At 47.2% G+C, this 23,262-nt stretch overlaps 1 protein-coding gene across 1 annotated transcript; it reads right to left on the bottom strand.

Moving 5' to 3' along the window:
* Window positions 1–536: 536 nt before the first annotated feature.
* On the bottom strand, window positions 537–7,191 carry LOC144109718 (serine/threonine-protein kinase PLK1-like). The gene is made up of 3 exons (XM_077642515.1): window positions 7,075–7,191; window positions 2,039–2,155; window positions 537–767 (listed from the first exon to the last, which is right to left on the bottom strand). Exons 1-3 carry the CDS (start codon window positions 7,189–7,191, stop codon window positions 537–539), a joined length of 465 nt encoding a protein of 154 aa, XP_077498641.1.
* Between the last annotated feature and the right edge of the window lie 16,071 nt (window positions 7,192–23,262).

The raw sequence follows: 23,262 nt of genomic DNA, 5'->3' as shown, positions 1-23,262 counted from the left end.
AAGCACAATTCATCCCTGCGGGGTACAGTGACTAGTTGAAATACGAAAAATTATGGGGCGTGCAATTTGCTTTAACTAAATTAACCACTTGGGCATGGCGCCTAGTTCATTCGTAAAATTCACATCTATTTGAGTCGACGTAACCCGACTGCGAGCAGAACTACGAAGTTTGAACACAACCCATCACCACCGTCAACTCTGGCTCGACTTGCTTCACCAGCTCAAAACACAAATAAATGCCACGGCCATGCTTTCTTCCGTCGTTATTGTCACCACAAGGCAAGACAGGCAAGGTTTTGCCAGTGTTTATATACACATTTCAAAAAGTAGACTCTTCCTTTAATACTTTTACGGGCGAATATAACTATACGATACGTATTGCGAGCTGTCGTTGCAATCATTAACTTGTAACCAGTGGCAAACTGTTCTGCGCAGACATCAGGTGAAACTCACATGATGCACCCGACGGCCCAGATGTCCGCTTCGTAGCTGTAGCCCTTCAGCGTCAGCATCTCGGGGGCCATGTAGTTGGTGGTTCAGCAGATGGACGTCATGAGTTGGCCCGGGTAGTGGACGCGGGTGGCGAGTCCGAAGTCGGCCACCTTGAGTCGCGAGCCTTTGGAGAGGAGCAGGTTTCCGAGCTTCAGGTCTCGGTGGATGACCTGCTCCTGCACCAGGTACTCGCAGGCGAGGAACAGTTGGCGCCGGAGGTGCCGCACCTCTGGCTCCGACAGCGTCTCCCGGCACTTGTGCAGCTCCTCATGAGACTGCGGAATAAATGTGCTAATGAAGCCTGGGGAAGACCCTTGAAGGCTAGCAGCGCTTAAGAACATGATAGAGAAAATGGGGTCCCTCAGGATTTAGCTAGGCTCATGCAGCACATTTGTTCAAATCACGGCAGTCTGGAGAAAGCTTGATTGAAGTAATTGCTCTCCGTTGTACAAAATACAGTGCCCACACCAAAATATTAAATGACAGTTTTCGAAACAACGAAGGCAGTTTTCATTTCTTGGCTGCGCCCTAAATTATGACTAAAGAACACAAAGTGGCCATTATCGCAAAAATTGCCGAGACAAATAACCAAATACATATTCGCGTAACCTAATTTCATAGAAGCAGTTCGGAACATAGACAACCTAAAATATCCTCTCATCAGGCCTTGAAATATAGAAAAGTGAAGTGCCTTCAGTTGCGTAAGAGACAATACGTCTCTTACGCAAAAGTGTGCCCGCCGGTCGCATTTCGGTGGAGGTAAAATGCAGAAGGCCCGTGTACTGTGCAAAGTCAGTGACCGTTAGAGATTCCAAGGTGGCCTAAATTATTCCGAAATTATTCCACTATAGCGTCCCTTACAACCTGTGTTGTTTTCGGAAGTTAAAGGGGTGGAGAAAGGGGGTCTCAATAAAGTGGCGATATGTCCTGGATGTTAAAAGACGACGGTTCATAATTACCCCACAGCAAGAAATATTTTAATGCGTTTTGTGGAAGCCGAGCTATATGCAGACAAAATGTTAACTTCCGCGTCTTCGCGCCTTGCCCTCTCCTCTCGCACGCCAAAACGGCGGCGCTCCTCCGCCGGCCCCACTCACTCGGCCCCTCCCCTACCTCCGCCGGCTGCGGCGCGCGCGGAGCGGCCGCGGCCGCTTCGCGTGTATTGTCTGACAGAATTTGGCGCTGTGAACCAATGATTACCCCCGGCGGCAGTCGTTATTTGCAAGGCGTGACGTCGTCTGCCAAATTTTCGCGCAGAAGCTCCGCACCGCACGTTGCCGCGAGGTGCGAAAACGGGAAAATAAAAAAAAATATTGTAAATTTCCCCCTCGCTATTGAGGTCTCGAACGTGGCATGTACGGTCGGGGGCCTGTACTCTACATAATGCAAACATTTAAAATCCAAGCTAATACACCCCTTTCTATGTCCCTTTAAGCACCATTAAACGAAATGAAAATGAACCTTGTTGACAATAGCCACATTTTAGAATCAACGCAAAGAAATTAAGAGGAAATATATACCACCGGAAGGAGGAATGTTAACACACCTGTCTTGTGCACAGCTGCAAGATGATGTACACGTTCTTGTCGTCCTCAAAGTGGCTGTGGAAACGAACGACGTTCTTGTGGCACAGGGTTCGGCGGATGTTGATTTCGTCTTCGAGCTGTGGACAACAAATTAATGAGTAACCTCGGAAAAGGTTGAACTAAGCGTGAAGAAAAGAAAGTAAAGTGGTGGACTAAGAAGCTGGTACTTATGATTAATAAAGGTGTACGCTGAAATAACAAAAGCCATAAATGTGGCAAGGGTAATCGGTCACTAGAGTTGAATCTTGACATACATCATATGGGACCGGATCGCACCGTATAATAACCAATGGTTTGTTTTGTTTCCCTCTGAATCTAGAAAGCCGTAGAGCATCACTAAAGAACAGTGACCTACATGCAAGAGGACTAAGCGGCTTCGATATCTAAAGTGGATTGTGTAGCGTAATAGAATACGGCCGCAGGGCCCAAATCCACGAAACGTTTGTGTTTGGAACCGGCAGGATTTGACGTCTCGTTATTTTAATGTATGCGTGGGTAGGGCGAACATTCTAGGTGGACGAGGGGGAGACAACAGCCGATCCGCGATCACACAATCTTTTTTTTGCATTCGATAGAGGGCGCTACTCATTTTGAACTTGCGCGCGAATCCTATGCCGTAGCTCAACCTTCATTACTTTCGTTTCCATATGATTCGGTAGGTCTGCCCGCCTCACTGCGCCGGCGTAGCCAGAAAAAGTGGCTGGGGTTCGACGTGGTGTCAAATCAAGAGTTAGGATCAAGGTGAGGTACCCAATGGCCATACTCTTATGATCCCGTGGTCATACTACTATAGTTTGGGTCATACCACGGCGGAGTTAAGTGCTGTTTGACCTTTTGAGACAGTGAAAATCATTCCCTGATGCACATAGAAATCGGAAGTTGTACTCCCGGGAGGAGAGCTCTCACTCTAAAATCCACAAAAGCAATTTTTTGTCCTCAGTGTCCAATTTAGAAAAATTCTTCAAATAGAGAAGAGACAGAGTGATATAGGAACTCACATATTGCCGATGCATCTCCGATTAAAGATGGCTCTTGGAGACGATTTTGCCAGCGTACACCACGTTCGCTTTTTTGTCCACAAACTGGTGGTACTGCGCCCATCCGCCCTGAAGAAGAAATGTCAGCCTTGTTGCAAGGAACTCCAAATGACGGCTGAACGCTTTCGCAATGTGTGACTGAAACACTCAGGCAGTGGATTCCTTCACTCGAATGCGAAATTGACTTGATGCCTAAGTGCTAAAATAGACCACAGCACGAAATTCAAAACAGCTCGGACTAATACAAGCTTAACGAGGTATGTTTCAAAGGTATGATTCAGTTCACAAAGCATAGCAGACAGGAATAATTTGGAGGCAGCCCTTACAAATTGAAGGGAAAAGTGCAAAAGTAAATTTTGTCACCGGAATTCTCCTGTTAGTTGCTCACAATAGGCTTTATGAGGCGTTAAGATGCCTTTTATTGGCACAGTAATGCCTGTATAGTAGAGGACGTCAGAAAACAAGAGAATCGCATTAACTAATAAAGTGAGTAATATGGCTTTCAAATGATAACTCCTCACAAAATCACCATATCTGTAACCTAGTTCCCCCGGTTTCGAACAGTCGCGGTCGTCCGGCCCACATGACAAGCTACCCTCCGTCCGCCTCCCATAGGAAGAACCAGCCGCGCTGGCTCAGTGCATGGTTATAGCGCCCTGCTGCTAAGATGGAGTTCGCGGGTTCGAAACCGGCTGCGGCAGCCGCGTTTCAATCGAGGCGAAACGCAAACAGCGGACATGTGCTGAGCGACGTCGGTGCCTGGTAAAGATCCCCACGTTGACTAGTTCATTAATTGGGTAGAGGAAATTTACACATCACTCTTGAATGGCACCTCTTTATCTTCTCCTTCCTTCACTCCTGCCTTCACTTAAAGCGCGGTTGAGGTGTCCACCGAGATGTCAGAGCAATCTTCCTCGTTTGGGATAACCAGTCTTCCTAACCGAGGAGGGAGAAGTCTGAGTAGAGAGTACAGGCGCCTGCGTGCCAACACAACAGCTCTTAGGAGGCGGCTCTCCACTCCAGGGTTGTGTAGTGTTCCTCTATATGCTATATAGAGACACTAAACTAGAGCAAGAAGCAGCGTATGTCCCTCACAGGAGTCCCTTCAGCGGCGAACACACCGGCACTCCGCTCTCTTTCGCGCAACATATACACCCCAGGCAGGATTATATACAGGTTGGTCGCTTGGTCAGAACGACTTGGGGCAATCTCCTCAAGGAACTGTTCACACTCTTTGTGGAGAATCCTTAACCCCCTTGCGTTTAAGAATTGTAGAACTTCTTGCTGGGCGAGCTGGTGCATAGCTTTCTTGGTATGGTGTCGCTCACACGGCGAGACGAAGACAGGAAGGAGTAGGACAACAGAAAGAGAGCAAAGGGTGATAAGAACAGGGTGATTCAGAATAAGGCGAACCTACCCCCTAACCGATGCGGGACCCACATGGTCAAAATTATTCCGGTGGCTTTTTACACCCTCTCTCTCACGGGACGGTTGAGGTGAGCCGGTCTCTTAGCACCAAACGCTCCTTTGCATTGAGATGTATTGTCAAGCTGTTTTATGATAGTTTGATAGAAGAGTCGCACTAAAGAATTTCTTGGTGACAGCCATCCGCAGCCAGAACTCCTAACGGAAAAGCTACCGTGTTCTGACCACTACAAGAGCCGTCTCTGCCAAAAGTATTTAAACAACGGGATTTGATTCTCAGCTCTATAGCGGAGACAATACTGTACCACTAAAGTCTGCAACGTCTCAAAATGTCAGCTGAAAGCAGGGGACACATGTCCGGTGCGCCGCTCCGGTCGCTGCTTCCGAACTGCCGCCCCACTTCAAGCAGGGACGCACGGAACGGCGAACACCGGCGTGCCGCTTCTCTCAAACTCCGCCCACAGCCGGTGTCAGCTTGCCATCGCAAAGCGGTGCCTTGGTGTATACGCTTTACGTCCGCCCAGGAAAGACAAAACAGCCCTGCTATCAGAAAGGCTGCTATATTCGAGCAGCGACAAACCATGCGTGCGCAAGTAGCGAGGTTTCGGCAAAAGCGCCGCCCGCGGAGTCGTCGGGCAACAAACGGCGCTGCGGCCGGCTTGCCCTGGTCGTCGATAGGCCCATAGCCTAATTCGCCTCGAAGCCGCACCGGACTCCGCTTCGGGAGTCGCCTGTGCTACAATAAACGGCTTACTCGTGACATCGCTTTAGCTCTTCGCATTATTATCTCATAATAAAATTAAAATTTTGTCGGTATGAGTAGCGGACCTAGAGAATGCTAGACGAGCCGCACCACAATGGCGGGCAGCGGCCGCTGCAAAGCTGTTGTGGCACCAAAATTGCTTCAATCGCAGTCATGGCGGAAAGAATGAAAGTACTCACAATGACTGACAGCTATGTTCTAGCAACGGCAGCATGCCCTGCACAAGAGGCGAGCTTTCGGCAACGACCCCTCTCGCGGGCGACAAACTTGTCTGCTGCCTGGTTGTCGCTAAGCCTAGCCAGTTGCGCATCGATGCCGCCGCTGAAGGTGTTTCGGAAATGGCCAGCGCTGTGTTAGAAAGGCATTACTATCATCACCGCTTTATTGTGAATCCGGTCTAATAATTAAATAACGATATGCTCAATTTCCGCGCCGCCTTCAGCAGAGGAGGTAGCAGCAGGCCAGGCGAGCCGCAACAGCAAAGCGGCTATAGGAAGAAATTTGTATCGCTTTCATCACTTCCACCAGCCTCGGCATTAACCAATGATTATCAAAAGTAACTTATTTTTGACAATCCTCTCTCCTAGGGCATGTTATGAACGTGAACAAACAATACTAGCGCATTTTTCAGGTGCCGGCGGCCGGCATTGCACCCTGGCAGGCAGGCCCCGAGAAGAGCACCCCTGCGTCATCATGAGGTTGGCGCTCTCCGCGTTGGCATTGGCTGCCGCTTCCGGCCGGAGCGGGCACGGCGGACGCGTTGCGCCAGGCATATCAAGGCGGCTTGATGCATCCGGTACTCGCCGGACATGTGACCCCGCCTTGACGGTTGCCGTCACCTTACACGTCCAAGGTGTTGGACCTACAACTTCACAAAAATTTTAAACGTATGCATTTTGAGTTTGAAGATCGCTTTTTGAGGCATTTTTAGGAAAACGTTTTTTAATGGTTTACTACATCCGAATACAACTGAGAGGTGCAAACAAGCAGGCTGGTTAACTAATAAGAATGGTTAACTTTTTACCTTTTATCGTAAGACTTTAATTACGAGAGGCGTGTACCCTACCGTAAGTAATATTCTTATCAGTTTATCATAATTTCGAAAATGCCTTTACCGCCGTGCTCAGCAAATTTCGGCTTTTTCGATGAGTTACTTGAACTCCAGGGGTTGCTTTGCCTGCATGTTTTTCTAAAATGTTTTTGTTTAGGCACGATGTATCCAAAATTTGTTCGGCCGGAGTGCAGACGGTAACCGCGTTTTCGAAATTCTAAAAACTAGTATGGATATTGCTAACGGTGGGCTACACGTCTCTCAATAATTATAGAACCGTACAGCGATAGCTAAAATGTAAGCTATTAGGTATTGGTTAACCAGCCTGCTAATTCGCACACTCTAGCTGTATTCTGGCCTACTCCGGCGCTCGCAATGCTATGCCGCAAAGGCGGTCTTCTAAATGAAAAAGCCTATTTTAAAAAAATTGTCTGAAATCTTAGAACACCCTGTACATAGACCTTATGGGGCGCCATTCTTGCTGCGCACTTATAACTTCCGTGGCATGGTTACGTTTGCCAAAAGGTGTACATTAACCTACTCGCACAGCGTATGAGCCCTCAAGCCTTATTTGCGTTTTACCCAACGCACGAAGCGACAGCAGCAATTAATATTTCGGTTTCTTTCACGGGTTGCTGTTACAATCAGGCTATGCTAAAAGGGTACCTGCACGTTCTGCGGTGTAGAAAGTACCGTGCCCGTTTTCATAAGGCGACATACCTTGCCGAGGAACTTGCCGCGGGAGTATTCCCTCTGGGAATTCGTGTCGATGACGACGTCGGGAAATTCGTCGCCGGTCGTCGCAGTGCTAGTCAAAATCTCTCCACCAGCGGCCATCATCAAGAAGATAAAACGCTATCTCGATTCCACGCTTTTCGCAGCTGCAATGCACACTACCACACAAGCACCAGCGACTGGTCTCGGCAGTGCCGTTGCTGACAGGTGCGGGACGGTTTTGAAAAGGTAGCCTCATAGCACCACGTGCATGAGAAGAAGGCACGCTATTGGTTGGCGCCACTGGCCGCGGAGATGCATGCAGTGGCCGCACCTAGGTCGGGCGTGGTCCTCCTATTGTAGACGCCCTATTGTAGTCTATTGCACACGTCCTTGAAATCCCTTCCCTTATCTTGCTTGGGGAGTAAGCTTTGTGGTTGCCTAGGGTCATCCAGGCTGCTGGGTTTTCCTGGGAATTGAGCTCTTTTGGGTGATCTCATCACACGTGATTATCGACAACGCGGTGCAGCTGCGAAGGCTGACACGTCATGGGGTTCGTGATGAGCTAGAATTGGCACCATGAACAGTCTGTACTATCTTCGCCAAGGTTAGGTTTCCTCTTGCTAACTTGGAGGACACGGAGACCCAGTTCATGAATCACGCTTTCCTGCTGCAGAGTTACAACTGACAATTGCATGTCCAAATATTAGTTAATCGTTTTCCAGGCGAGAGTCGGCGTTTGGAGATAACAAGATTTATTTATTATTAATTTCGTTTCGGCAAGTTGGTTCACAGTATGAAAAGTGCTTTCTTGCGTCGAGTGTGTTTCGTTCTTTGTCTTACTGCGCATGAACGTACTTTTGAAAATTTTGGAACAAGTGGAGAGGCAGGCATGAGCAGACAGGCCGCCCGAAAAAAAATGTTGCAGTGCGTGAGCTGGTACAAAGGCCCAACCCACCACGCACTGTTGGTCGGCGGCGCCCGCATCACGTGTTCAGACGTGACTAGAAACTGTTCTGCTGTCCGATGTTGGCAAGCGGACACGGCGGACGAAAAAAGCAGAAGACGCACTGGGCGAACGAAAGTTGCTAAACTTCTTTGAAGTGATTGGCAAAGTTGGGAAGCAGGAAAGATAAGCAGACGAGCTTTTGTCCAAGCCCCACAGACCTGGTGTCTCAGCACTCCTAGCCCTAAGAATGAACGAACTGAATTCGCATACCACAAACATGGAATCGGAAAATCTCAGGAGCTGGCAGTAGAATGGGGAGCAAATGGTGACTTAATCGGATTAACGGCGGCGTCATGTAAGTCGGTCAAAATGAGAGAGAAATTTACAGCAGCCGGAAGTATTCTGGCCATCCTACCGAAGCGTTGGGAAGTGTGGGCTGATTGCAAGACCTAGGGCGCAAGCTTCGCGCCACGCCGCTGAATCCCGCTGGGGCAAGGCCACCTGACATTTCTCGCTAACCGGTCCGCCGTAGGGAGCCTACATGTAACCCCCAGGGATTAGGATAGGGACATCATTTGCGGTACCTCTTGATGTCCCGGGCTAAATTTCGGCGGTTCCATTTCTGCGGCTTTCGTGGAAACCATGCCATTTAGCCCCCAACCACAATAGCCCATTGAGCTTCTTTTGTATAGGGAGCCTACAGGTGCTTCAAATTTCGTGTGCCACGGGGATGAGGGGCAGAAGAAAGAGGGGCTCATCACTGATCAGCTACCACCAGCTTATGATATCGCGTGGTGCTGTGCGGCTGTTAGAAAAAGCACAATGCCCCTTTGCAAGCAGCCCTAGCTGCAGCAACCTTTTCTTCAAAATTCGGGCGCCTCTAACAAAAGCGCTGGGGGACAAGGAGGAGAGATAGGTGCCAATGCTCCCCTCCTCCTTGCACTCAGATTTTTCTTTTTTTTTTCTTCTGAGAACAGAGTGAACCATACAATGCTCCCGAGCCCATCCCTGCAGCCCCCTTTGTGCTCCCGTTCTCGAGCCTTGGCTACCCTGCCTGTACAATAGCGGAAATCGCCGCCCACTCTGTCTGACAGCCGTTTTAGGCTGTTTTAAGCGACCTTGTACTGAAATGTCCCCAACCTAAGCAAGGGGTACAGGGAGGCTCCCTCTTGGATGGATGCATGGCTGGACGGACGGACGGACGGACGGACGAACTGACTGATGGATGGATGCACAAGGCTGAACCCTTTAAATCGGGCGGTGGTTCAAGACACCTAGCCCATAACTTGTGAAATTTTACTCTTGCCTTGATTTTGGTCACCGATCAGATAACTTCCGCTTGGTTGCTTGTACACCCTTAAAATCTGCTTTTCCTTCACTGTCCTTAAACCCCAATGCCTTGGATAAATCAGCCCCGCTGCTTTCCACTGTAGGATGAAGTCCTTTACAGAAAAGTATCAAGTGTTCAACCGTTCCCTCCTCCTCTCCGCACGCAACACACAACGCGTCTATCTCGTGGTACCTGGCTCTATATGTCTTTGCCCGCAAAGCTCCCGCCCTGGCCTAAATAACAAAGACCTTCCCCTACAATTATCATATATATTTTCTTGGGCAGTTTCCTGCTTAAAGACCCGGTATGTTCCCAGAGCCGATTTCGTCAACATCCCTGTTTTCCACAGAGCTCTCTCTGTTTCTTTAACCTTTTTCTTAACTGATAATTGCTGATTTGCACCCCTACTGCTATCCAGATATCTGCTCGTCAATTTTCTAGTTCGCTTTCTTCATTTCATGTCAACATTCTTTATGTACATCTATCTAAAAAGTTTCCTAGCCCACTGCTTTCCTAGCCCACAAGCAGCGCTATCTGCCTCATGGATTTCGAACTACTATTGCGATTTACAGCCACCTTCGCTATATCCGGTATATTTCCTTCTTATATCAGTTATTAATTTGTTAACAACTACGCATCACAACACAAGGAATAGTTTCACATCATCCGGTACCCCCTGCGACCAACGGTTCGGCTGCAGTGGCACGAATCCCCGACATCCGACGGTGCGACTCCCACACATATCTTGGAATTCATCTCAATTAGAAATTTTTATCCTCATGAACATGCCAAGTCATTTGACACCAGTTCGAACATTCTGCATTAAGCGGATGGATCCCTAAATTTTGCGTAAATGGAGATGCGGAGAGAGAGGTAAATGAAGTACAGGTATCAACTCAGGTGCTACGCGCCCACTCTGGCTGTGAGGCAGTGAAGTCACGTCAAAACTCTTTTGGTCAGTTTTACCTTCATTGCAGACAGACGGGTCCCTGGCAAACGTAACTGGTGAGAGTTAATGCTCTTAAAAGTTATTATAAAGGAAGAGAAAACATGGTCAAGCAAAAAAAAGCGAAAAAAGACCCACGATCAGTTAAAGACGCACAGAGACTGTCGCTGGAAAACATATGGACAAGACCAGAGAAATACTGAAAGGAAGTGGGCGAGGGGGTGGGGAGGAATGCGGAAGACGTGTTCCTGAGAAGTCGTGGCAAGAGAATCAGGGCGCAAGCTAAAGTTAAAATTGAACAAAGAAGAGAGAAAAAATTCATTCATGGGGTAAGGGATGGGTCTGGGCGGAAGTGTAGGGTGAAAGTAACAATTAAGTGAAGGTGTGAGGAGTTGGTGAATGCTCTGATCATGTGCAAGACCTGCCTTAAAAATTACGTCACTAACGGAATGTACCTGAGAGATTGGCATTTTCCTCTGGATAAGTTAATTCCTGCTGGGTGTAAGGTTTTAAATTCATTAGGAATGCTTCTTTTTGTTTCCTGTCCTTTTCAGATTTGAAACCTGATTGAAGAAAGAACAGTTTAAGTTCATCGAAGTTGTGACAGCGTTGATTAAAATGTTCCGCCGCTGCCGTCTGTAGTTTCATGGAAGTAGTTAGCGCAAAACTTAGACAGAGACGGAGAAGAAACACACAAGACGACAGACGAGCGCTACTACCAACTGTTTATTGGGGCGTAACGCCCGGAATATATAGCCGAGCATGTAGACAGTTGGAGGCACACACGTCATACACCCGCGTTGTGACAAGGCGAAAGCGTATCCAGAAACGCACATTCAGAAGAATAAATCTGCAAGGAAGGATCACTGGCGCAGCGATCAGATAGCCTTTTGATGTGGAAGGCCTCCAGCACAAGCCGCGCTGTAACAGATTTATTCTGTTATAGATTTATTCTTCTGCAGATTTATTCTTATGAATGTGTGTTTCTGGATACGCTTCCGCCTTGTCACAACGCGGGTGTATGACGTGTGTGCCTCCAACTGTCTGCATGCTCGGCTAAATATTCCGGGTGTTACGCCCCAATAAACAGTTGGTAGTAGCGCTCGTCTGTCGTCCGGTGTGTTTGTTCTCGGTCTCTATGTTTTGCGCTAACTTCTTCCATATCATGCAAAGCCAGCTTGCCCGACAAAACGCACTTCTGAACTGTATTTCACTGCGGTGTCAGCTCGATGACCATTTAATCTGGCGTTCAATGATTTCCCGGTTTTTTAGATATATTGTTCCTGACAGTAGGAACATTGAACCATGCAGGTAATATCAGACGACGCGCAGTTAAAGCTAGTCTATATACGGAAGCAGAAGTCGCTTGTTGTGTTTCTAAAGGTATTTTTGCCTTGTAAATGCTTGAATGCTTTTTCTCTAGGTCGAAAGTACGCAGTTACTGTCGGCAGGGGTTCCTTATCAAGCCAGACTGTACTATGTCTTTCAGGTTTGTGGTGCGTCGGCAATTATTTTTGGTGAGACGATCGTTGCCAGTTATAATAGAATGGGATTTCCGAAAAATGTAGTTTGTGTTAAGGAGGGCGTTCGAACATTTTGTTTTAAGTGCAGGAGGCCGCCACTGTTAGCTTTTGTTAATTTTCTTTAGCATCTCGATCCGTTTTAGAGTCGTCGCTCGTTGCAAAGCATTAATAAAGGGGTTATGAGGATGGTTCCTATCAATTAGAGTGCTTTATAGCGATGGAATGTGTTTAAAATGGTCGTCGTAAGTGCATATTCTTCTCAGGAGCGTTGCCTGTCCTACAAATATGCCTTGCTTACAATGTCTTCGATGATGGCCAGTGAAATCCAAGTATTGCTGTCGGGCTGTAGAGTGTGGCTTTCAGCTGGCTATTTTATAAATGGACGGTAGTGTCGAGAAAATTGAATAGCGTTGTACAATAATGGACGGCAAATTTAACGCTTGAGTGGAACGAATTAAGGTGCGAGACGGATGCGTTTTGGGGTCTCAGATCCGTGTTCCTATATTTAAAAAAAATTTCGTCTTATTAACGAAGGTATATGAGCGGTTTTCTTGAAAATGAATTTAGATGATTAGACCAGTAGCTCAATCAAAAATATTTGCATACATCTGTGCGAAGGGAGTGCCCAAACTTGTTCCAAATGCTTGAAGGTAAGAAGAAGAATCGAACTCAAAATAGTTGAGCGTGAGTAGCAATTGAAGCAGCGAGATATACACTTAAGATTCATGTGGGTGTAGATTTTGAGTTAGGGCGTAGAGGACCACATTGATCCCTTCATTTATGGGAATATTTATTCAATTTTCCCCTTTCTTCTTTGGTCAAATTTATCTTTAGCTTGTGCCCTAATTGTTTTGCCCCCATTTCTCAGGAACAAGTCTTCGCATTCCTTTCCACCCCACACACACTTCCCGTCATGCCTTCTCTGAACTCGCCCGCATGTTTGCTCTTATTCATTTATTATTTGCTTTTTCGGTATTTCGTTCTACCATGCTGACTAATCCCTCATTTGAGTTTTCCAGGTCAACACGTCCAGTCATACCAAGGCACCCGTCACAACTGGACACAGAACCTTTCAAGGCCACGCTGGCTGTCTCTCCACACTCCACACCCCCAGAATCCTTCCTGCTGATTTGGCCTTTCTCATTTCACAGTTTTGGAGGTCAACCGGTTAATCAACTTTAGCAGCCACCATGCCTGGTCAAGATTCACCCTCTCCATCCTAACACCGTTCCCACTTCACACCCTCCGCACCCTCAGCGGGCCTTCCTCCTTGAAGGGATGACCCCTTTTAAACCTCGCCAGTGATGAACGCTTTGCCCAGACGAAGACAGGACCTCTTGGCTTAACGCTGCCAAGCACCCTGAAGTTTCCCTTACTTTGTTCCCTTTGACTGTACGTATGCAGGCAGCGCGGGGAGAAATGAAGAGCTTTAAACGGCTCTTAAATAACGTAAATGGTTAAAAAACGATCAGTTCAAAGGCAAAAAAAAAACATAGAACGAAGCATAGAACTGTATAAAAACTGGAAAAAGCAGATCTTTAAGGAATACATTTCTATGATTACTCAACAGTCAGTGCGCTACACTTTAAAGCTAGATCAGGGTGTCTTAGAACGCGAAGATACAAAAGTAAATTTAGCCAAGAAGATGACACGTGAGCAATGTTCGGTACATATAGAAAGAATTGAACATCTTATACAAGAATGTGCCACTATCTTGGGGATGTCTATGAAGACAGTCACTCTTTCAGAGGCCCTAGGGTTTAGAGGCCACAACGGCCATGTGAATGAATCTGCGCTAGAAGTTAGCAAAAAGCGAATCGAAGCTTGGAAGAAGAGCAGGATTAGGATTTGTATTTGAATAAAATGGTGATCTAAGAGACCAGTTTATTACACCGTTAAAAAGTTACCAAGCAAAAAATAAAGGCGAGCATGGTGGCAACTGCTACCACACGGTTTAAAAGGGGACACTGCTATCTTGCATCCATCCACATTGGGCAAGACGGCGAATCAGTGGAGCTTCACGCATACCTCGCCATTTTATATTCTCGTTCCTATCACATTTTTTTATGAACATGATTTCGCGTGTTAAAATCAAGGTGTGCAGGACAAGCTTCAACCAAACGAAAAGCAAAAAAGCCCAGTTTATTGCGTAGGATCTGTTAAAAGGTTCCAAGTGTCCTGATACCTTTTGTTCTTTCCCAACGTTTTCTACTCCGTACATATGTGTTTTTGGAAGATGTCAACAAATCATAAAATGCAATCTTGTAACAGACAGCCACCCATTGAAAAATCAAATGAGGGTCCTTCTGCATTGATTTCTTTGACTTCAAATGTTCAGTCATGACGGTAAATGTAAAACGAGCACATGTGAAGCGCCTTTTGGCTGGACAAACCGCCTGTCCTCGCTAACAGGTGAAACAGCTACAGCTGAAGCTGTGATGATTACTTATTGGGCGACCACAGTTACGAAAATTGTTCGTATGTGTGAAGCGTTACAACGTTCCACTAAGGCCGCCAGAGTAGTGCAGCCGCTGCCGGACATGAGCGCTAAAGCCTGAGAGAGCGGCCCCGATCACCGCCGTCACCGCCGGACGATACTGGCGTCCCAGTGTCCGAAATCTACGTCACCGCGCAGTCGGTTCTGTGGACGCCTGTTGAACAAGCCTAGCGATAACAGTGCTTAATTAGAGTGTAATTAGTGCAAGTGCGTATGTAATTAGGGACACAACAACGTACACTAGAATTACGTGCTACAGACTTCCTGCAAAATTCGCAGTCAGTGGTGGACTGCGTTCCGAAATCCCATGCGATTTTTCATTCACATTGAGGTCCTCTATCTGCAGTAACCTCCTAACAGCGTTATAGTATTAAGGTCCGGTTACTGTTTGTGTAACCGTCGAGATACATGATGACCCCATTCATTCTTCCCGGACAGAATCCTCTCGACATCGTCTCTCAACTATTCTATGCCTTCGTCGAGACATTTTACGAGATGCTTTTCTTGCCTGCAATATTCCATCGTCCATAAATAAGCTACCGATAGCCATGGCCTTTCCCGCCGATCGCTCCCGTTATCCAGGCACGTTCCTTGATTTTTTTTTCCTCTCTGTCATCTTTCAAGCCCCTATCCCCCATCCCCAGTGTAGGGTAGAAAACCGGAGACTCACATCTGGTTAACCTCCCTACCTTTCCTTTTCATTCTCTCCCTCTCTCTCTCTTTTTTATACCTTGCCTTTTTGTTTTTCGACGTAACAACTTACCAGTGCCTCACCGCTTCACTCCGCTGTTTACCATTTGCACTCCTTTAAATTGTATAGCCATCGATAAACACTGGCTAGTCTACATCCCTGAATCTCAAATAGAGCGAATACACCTATTTCACCTTCCTTTAAATGCTGATCTATTTCTTACCATTACGCTCTTTCTCAGCCCTTACACATGTTTGCGCAACTAATCCTGTGCAAAATTTATTTTATATATTTCCTTCCTGATGCTCCTAGTGGCCGTTTTGTTGCTTCTGGCCTTCATTATTGCATTATATGCTTCGCTGATACTTAACTTGAAGCCCGGAGTTCCCGTCGACCCCATAAATAAAGCTACTGCATGGCCTACCTGGCCGCTGTCGGTCCCTGCGCCCCAACCTGAACAAAAATGGATGTCATTTCTTTCAAATCCTCGGAAAACGCCTACTCCGTGCAATAACCTGTCAAGTAGGTTTTTCCCAGCGGGATTCAGCGGCGGGCCGCGAAGCTCTGCGCACTGGGTCTGGCAACTGGGTATAGGAAAAAAATGTACCCGGATGATTCGTCCCCGGAAAATACGTCCCCCGAGAAAAAGCCCCTGAGTAAAAAGTACCTGAGCAACATTTTACCCCAACAATGAATTCTTCAGGAGCTCACTTAAGGAAAAAATTGTCCTCTTTATTGGACTCTTTCTTGCCTGAGAATAGCTATGCAAACATGAAGTATTTGAACCACTAGATCACACTATGGTTGTGTAGTACAGGTCAAGCCAACGTTTCTCTTCCCAATGTTTTGAAAGGGTCGCTAGTTCTATTAATGTCTCTTTCATTGTGTCCGATTTCCATGAAGCCCCGGTTAATCCGATTAAATCCTAGTTATTGCCCATTCTACTGCTGCCCCCTGCGATTTCACGATAGCCATGGCCAGAGGTGACCGATCAGGGGGAGAGGGAGAGAATCGGTCAAAGGAGAGAATAAGTTGGCGCCATCCGCTGGAGGGCCTCATTTGAGGTGGTGTTTGCTGATTGATTCTTGTGTTGTATTCGACTGTAGTTAGTTCACTGTTCGGCATAGACATGCAGAGATGTGAAGGGGAGATATCGGAGAGATGGGGTTGGTAGGGTGCGGACAAAAGCTCGTGTTCTTAACTTTCCTGCTTCCCAGTGTTGAAGAAACTTTCGTTGACCACTCCGTTGTCTGTTTTTCTGCTCCGCCGTGTCGGCTTGCCAGCATCAGACTGCAGATCAGTTTGTAGAGACGTGTGAACACGTGATGCGCTGGCCACCGACCAACCGTTCGTCGTCGGAATCGCTCGTTACAGCACCTGGCGCCTTATAACATTATCTTTCACTCGGCCGGTCAGCTCATGTCCGCCTCTCCACTGGTTGAAATAAAACCATCATCTTCTTCACCGCATGCGCAAACGACAGATGACAACAGCTGTCAAGCAAGCGTGCAGCACTTCGAAGGCAGAGTACGGATCTCATCTCATGGAACCGGGTCTCGCCTACGTCACCCACATGCGTTCGCTTTGAACGAGTTTTCTAGGCAGCAGCAGAGTATTCCCTCATTCCTCCAAGCGCACGTCATCTTGGGAAAAGACGGGATTTTCGTCTCTGGTATCACCGCCTTCATTGTCCTCTCGGGGAGAGCCCCGGCTGCCACTCACCTATCTCCCTTACCCCCTCCAGTTTAGTTGGGGCGCTGTGTCTCTGGTTTGAGTCACCGGCGATAAGCATGTGTGTACTCTCTCCCTCTCACCGACTTTCATCTATCCTCTACCTGTTATCACCACCATTATGGCTTTGTCCCTTCCCAGACTCTTGGCTCTGCCCTCATCTCTCGGCTTTTCATCGTTAATCTCCTAGGTATCACTCCATTCCCTATGAGTCACTTTTTAAGAGCCGCTCTTGATTCATACTTCCTGACCGATTTTCTCTATGTTGTCCAAGCTACCAAACCAATTGACCACTCCGTGCTCATGTTCTGCCGTGTCATGTCCGCCATGTTCATTTACTATGTAGCGGCCACGCTTTCCTCCATTTCTGGCCACCTTTTCCTCAGTATTCAGCTCTCCCCAATCCCCCTATTCCAGCTACCTTTCCAGGGCATCCACTTACGACTCTTGTGTGGGGTTTCCACTGTGTATCCTCATAAAGTAAGCACACGAAACCTGCACATGAATACTTCACAGTTTAACACCACGTAATTATTGCTTCAAGAAAAATCATTAGAATATGTACGGGCTCGGACATCGCGTGAAAGCACGTGGTCACATAAACTTTGAAAAGTTCGTTCTTGCGCAATAAACCAAAGCACGAAGCACATACGACGCAACAATGTAGTTTTCAAACTGTGAACAAACTTGCCCAAATGAAATTAATAACAGATATATTTTGTCATGACCAAAGGCCGACTCCCGCCTGGAAAACGATTAACTATTATTTGGACATTCAAGTTTCCGTTGTCACTACACAGCAGGAAAACGTGATTAAAGAGCTAGGAGGAAGCCTGACAGTGGGGGATATAGTACAGGCTGTCCATGGTACCCTTTCTAGCTTGCAACGAACCCCAAGACGAGTCAGTCTTAGCAGCTGCAAGGCGTTTTAGTCAAGGTGTAATGAGATAACCCAAAACAGCTCAATTCCCAGGAAAGCCCAGCAGCCTAAATGACTTGAGACGTCTTGAAGGCTTACTCCCGAAGCAAGATAAGGGAAGAGGGGCGTCTACATAATGAGGGCCAAGCCCGACTAGGTGCGGCCACTGCCTGCAACTCGGAGGCGAATGGTGCCAACCAATAGCGTGCCTTCTTTTCCGGCACATGATGCTATGAACCTACGTTTTCAAAACCGTCGCGCACCGGTCAGGAACGCGATGTGATGTCAACGTGATGTCAAACGTTCATGGCCTGGCTGGCAAAATACAGTCTTGCTTCTGAACTGGTTTCGCTTAGTAAATAGTTCCCCGACCGTCTTTATTCTCGAAATTAGATACGCCTCGGTATGCGCCACACCTAGTCGCACCTCCTGCACTAAGCTGACAGCAGTGCAAAACGCTCGGAAGGGGCGATATATAAATACATATATAAAGTATATAATACATAAAATTATATAATACGTAAAACCTATAAAAAACACAGTAAAGCAGGGCGCATAATGAGACTTTCCCGGAAACCATAGTAGGTATGGAATTTTCGCTTTCATACCCGTGACGCCATGACAATTAAAGTGTACTGCCGTTTTTATGAACAGAAAGAGCACACGTGGTCGGCGTGGTAAGCGCATATCTCTTCTTTTATTAAATTGCAATTTGCATTATTTTTTAACATAAACCACTAATAGGAAATTTATCCAAAACAGTTGGAAGCCGCTTGAGCAATGGCGAAATTTTCCTTCAAAGTCACCACGAATAGCAACAGGACGATCTCAATGCTTTTACAAAGCACACATCTAACCCTTTTACCGAAGTCTGATTTGTTCCGTTGTGAAATTATAGTCAGTGAAAGAGACATGAAACGAAGTATTTCAGCAGTAATTTAGTTGCTGAAGTGACTACCGCCGATGAATAAAGTGAAAGAATTCGGCGACGCTGATAGCAACAAACGTGCTCGGTTGACATCGAAGAGGCACCTTCAAGATAAGGCGCTAAAAAAAACTAAAACAACCCAAAATAATGTCGAAATAGTTGCGCCTGGCTGCAATCCTTCCAGACAACGCTGATCGCATCTCGGGTAACAAAGTGGTATACGCGCGCGCCAACGGTTTTGAACTCGAACAAGCAAGTAGTACAACACTTTCGCGGCATTACTTCTCTCAATAAGCATCAGCAGGATGTTTAAACGAAAAGTAAGATCAACAGCAGCAAATACAATCCAAAATAAACACTGAGAGCGCAAACAACGATGGCTCAAGAAGATTTTCACTGAGGCCGCGTCCTCGAATCGGCGTCCACATTCGTACACGGTCACTGCAGGCTTGTATTGCGTGTGGCGACGGAGTCCTTCGCGGAACAGCCGGCCGAAGTGCGGAAGGGAAGGTGTTCCCAGGGTGTGTCAAAAGATGTCTCACACTTGTCTGTTTTGGCTAAGCGAAACCAACACTGGTTCTAACTGCAGGCTGTATACCCCACCCTACCATTACAAATGAATTATCGCAGAAAAAATGCGAGGGAGATTAGGGGGACCCAAAACGGAAAGGGTGCGTTTCCTTGTGGCAGCTAGGTAGTGGATTACTGGAGAAAGGTCCTTTCTCGGACCGCCACTCCTTGAGACGGAGTATTCTTTCGTTCTTCTGTCTCCCAATTTTGGCAAGATATAGACCTTCACCCCGAGACGTCACGAGGATTTGGTGTCGCTGATGTCAGCAGCAAATTTCGCATGGCAGGCAAGACAGGTTGCGCCTGCCCGTGCCTACCGCAACTGTGGCAGCCACTAGCGGCTGCATCATGCCTGTGCACTGCAGAAGCTGCATGCATTGACCTGCTGTATTGAATACAGAGTGTAGCAGCATGTATTGAATACACAGTGGCAAACTATTTCTCTGAATACGCCGCCCGTGGCCAACGCGAGCTCGTGTACTTCGAGAAATTACTAAGTTGGAAGCATAAACCATTGCTCTGATTGGCAGAAACTAGAAACGCGCTAGAAGCCTTCAAAAACCCGGGCACAACACCTCTCCGCGACGCCACTCCCTGGCCTTTTGCTTACCGCGAGCCCGCAAGCGACTGCAGCGCCACCTCGTTTGTTTGCAAACATGCAGCAGGTCTATACACAGAAAGTTCTCGGCCCGACTTTTTGTTCGCGGAAGAACTGATGGTGTCTTCGGCTGACGGCACTCGTGGAGTTTTCCGCGCACTCGTGCGGTGCCCCACGTTCGGCTGAATGTCACTGTGCAGTGCCTTACGTTCGGATGGGACGAGCACGACACGAGAGCGCGCCACCGCGCCTCCGTGGAGAGCGACGGTGGAGCGCGGTGCAATCCCGTCGTGCAGCTCGCGCTAGCAGATGTCGCGGGCGGACGATGCTGTTGGCGCAGACAATATCACTACACAGTGGCCGATAGGAAGCATCGTCGAAGAGGAAAAAACACGAAGCATCACAAGTGGGCACATTTTAAAGAAATGTTGATTATTGTAGCAGCTGCAATGCATTTATTCGCGCTACAATCATGTAGCCACCGGCCGGCGAGCGCTGTGCCTTGACCGTTTGAAAAAATTAAAGGTTCGTCAATATTTTCAGTGCGGCGAACGGCAAATGCGGTTCATCTGGCACGCATGCACTTTATGACATCATACTTTTTGTCAACGTGAGCAAAGTTTAAAAGATATATCAATACAGTGACAATGTGGGGAGCTGAGATTGGATTGAGAATCATCGGCAGATACTTTCGGAAGTCACTTTAAAGCGTATGCATCAAAACCAGCAAGCATAACGCCGTGGCGTGTCTGACAAACCTGCACAAGCAGAGTCGCAGTATTTCATGAGCATGGTCGTGGTTCCCGCATTGCCCACCGTCGCTATGAACGCCGGTCCTGCGCGCTGTTACTGAAGAGGTTGTTGCTAACTGTAAAAATTGCTGACTGCAGTCATAGGCGTCGGCAGCTCGTAAAAATGGCCTCTGAGATTCGTAAGTGTCTCAGAGGCCACGGTGAACAGAGGGCAGAAAGAGCAACGGCACTCTGAGAACGTTTTGCACGTTCGGCTGAGGTTCAAGCGGACGTGCCACTCGTGTAGTATTTGACGTCATTTCCTAAGAACCGGCACGGAGGCAGTGCGGCTAAGCCGAAGACACCATTATACTTTCGTGTCGCGGTCAAGGAGGTGTCGCGGTAGAATTTACACACCTGTAGGGGAAACAGCTCTCTCCTTTTTGTGGTACTTAAGTGCTGCCATCTATCGGGAAAAAAAGTTCAAATCTGAGTTGCCTCGTAGCTGGTGAGCCCTTTTAAACAAAAAGTAATGTCAACAACAGCAAAGGCAATGCAACATAAACACTGGCAGCGCAAACAATGAGAGCGGTAAAAGCTTTTCACTGAGGCCGCGTGGTCGAATCGGTGTGCACACTCGTACAATCACCAGGCTTGTGTAGCGAGTGGCCACGGAGGAATGCGCCGAAGTACCGAAGGGGACGCGTGCCGAAGGTGTGTCAAAAGTTGACTCGCACTTATCTGTTCTAGCTAGGCGAAACGAACACTGCTCATAACTACATGCTGCTTAGCCCACCCTACCATTGTAAATGAATTTTCGCAGAAATGATGCCAGGGAGCTTAGGGGGACCCAAACCCGAACACGTACTTCTCCTTGTGGCAACTGAGTGGTGGTTTACTGCCAAAAGGTCCATTCTCTTACCACCGTTCCCTGAGAGGGGTTATTCAGAAAGTTCTCGGCCCTACTTTTTGTTCGCGGAAGAACTAACACTTTCGGGTCGCGGTCAAGGATGTGTCGCTGTAGAATTTACACACCTGGAGGGGAAATAGAAGTTCCTTTCTTTTTGTGGTAATTAAGTGCTGCCATCTATCGACAGAAAAAGTTCAAATCTGAGTTGTCTCGCGGCTGGTGGCCCCCCTTAATGTACAGCTTTTGGCAAAGGTAACCATGCCAAGGAAGTTAGCAGTGTAGCGCAGCAAGAATGGCGCACCATATGCTCTATATACAGGGTGTTTCACCTAAGGCTTCACATTACTTTTAAATGTGAGCCTTCTGAGTTAGAAGGGCCCTTTTTCGGCATAGCATTGTGAGCTTTGTAGTACGCTAAATACAACCAAGATGTGCGATCTAGAAGGCTGGTTAACGAATACAGAATAGTTTACTTTTGAACTTTTGCTGTTAGCTTCTATAATTATTGAGAGGTGTGTAGCCCACCGTTACCATTATGTATATCAGTTTTTTAGAATTTCGGAAACGCTGTAACTTTCTGCGTTCTGGCCGAAAAAATTTAAGTATACATCACGCCAAAATACAGACGTTTTCGAGAAGCTAGCAGGCAAAGCAACCTCTCCACTGCACGTAACTCATCGAAATAGCCAAAATTTGTTGGGCCACAGAGCCGACGGTAACGGCATTTTCAAAATTCTGAGAACCGGTACGGATATTAGCTATGGAGGTCTTCACTCCTCTCAATAACTAAAGAGTTCTACGATAATAGATAAAAAGTTAACCATTCAATATCAGTTACCCAGACAGCTAGTTAGCACTTTAGCACTTCTTTGCTGTATTCGGGTGCAGTAGACCGCTTACAGTGTTATGCCTATAAAGGCGGTCTTCTAACTCGAAAAGCATATTTTTATAAATTGTGTAAATTCTGAGGTCCAACACCCTGGGAGTGTTACCTCAGGCTGACCTTTCGAGACTTTGAAGACTTTAGTGGTACCGTAATGTCTCCACTCTACAGCTGAGAATCAAATCCTGCTCTTTGATTACTTATGGGAAATACTGCTCTTGTAGTGGTCAGAATGCGGTTGGTTTTTCTTTAGCAGTCCTGACTACAGGTTGCAATATCAACGAAATTCGTTTTTTCGACTCTTAAATCAAACGATCATAAAATAGTTCGACAGAGCATCTTTATGCACAGGAGAGTTTTGTACTACGAGACCGGCTAACCTCAACAGCGCCATGAGAGAGAGGGTGTAAAAGAGCGCCGGAATAATTTCAACCACATGGCGTTTGGGTTAGAGAGATAGGTTCGCAATATTCTGTACCTCCCTATTCTTGAAGGCAACGGGGCTAAGGATTCTCCGCAAAGAGTGTGAACAGCTCCTTGAGGAGATTGCCCCAAGTCTTTCTGCACAAGTGGCCAACCTGTATATAATCCTGTCTTGGGTGTATATGTGGCGCGAAAGAGAGAGAAGTGGCGGTGTGTTCGCCGCTGGAGGGACTCCTGTGAGGGACATACGCTGCTTCTTGCTCTAGTTTAGTGTCTCTATATAGCATATAGAGGAACACTACACAACCCTTGTGTGGAGAGCCGCCTCCTAAGAGCTGTTGTGTTGGCACGCAGGCGCCTGTACTCTCTACTCAGACTTCTCCCTCCTCGGTTGGGAAGACTGGTTATCCCAAACGAGGAAGATTGCTCTGACATCTCGGTGGACACCCAAACCGCGCTTTAAGGGAAGGCAGGAGTGAAGGAAGGAGAAGATAAAGAGGTGCCATTCAAGAGTGATGTGTAAGTTTCCACCACCCAATTAATTATTTCTTCCACGTGGGGATGT

The sequence above is a fragment of the Amblyomma americanum genome, chromosome 11 (genome assembly GCF_052857255.1).
Source record: "Amblyomma americanum isolate KBUSLIRL-KWMA chromosome 11, ASM5285725v1, whole genome shotgun sequence".
NCBI lineage: Eukaryota > Metazoa > Arthropoda > Arachnida > Ixodida > Ixodidae > Amblyomma > Amblyomma americanum.
Note: the sequence above shows the minus strand (reverse complement) of the source record. Positions and strands in the feature narration are given on the sequence as shown.

What these genes read in the sequence shown, in the direction of transcription:
- LOC144109718 (XM_077642515.1), bottom strand. Translation starts at nt 7,191, where the DNA reads ATGGCCGCTGGTGGAGAGATTTTGACTAGCACTGCGACGACCGGCGAC. An exon ending in GCGGCAAGTTCCTCGGCAAG is followed by an intron (nt 2,156 to 7,074) that starts GTATGTCGCCTT and finishes TGTTGTCCACAG; the next exon opens with CTCGAAGACGAAATCAACAT. An exon ending in TGCAGCTGTGCACAAGACAG is followed by an intron (nt 768 to 2,038) that starts GTGTGTTAACAT and finishes TTTATTCCGCAG; the next exon opens with TCTCATGAGGAGCTGCACAA.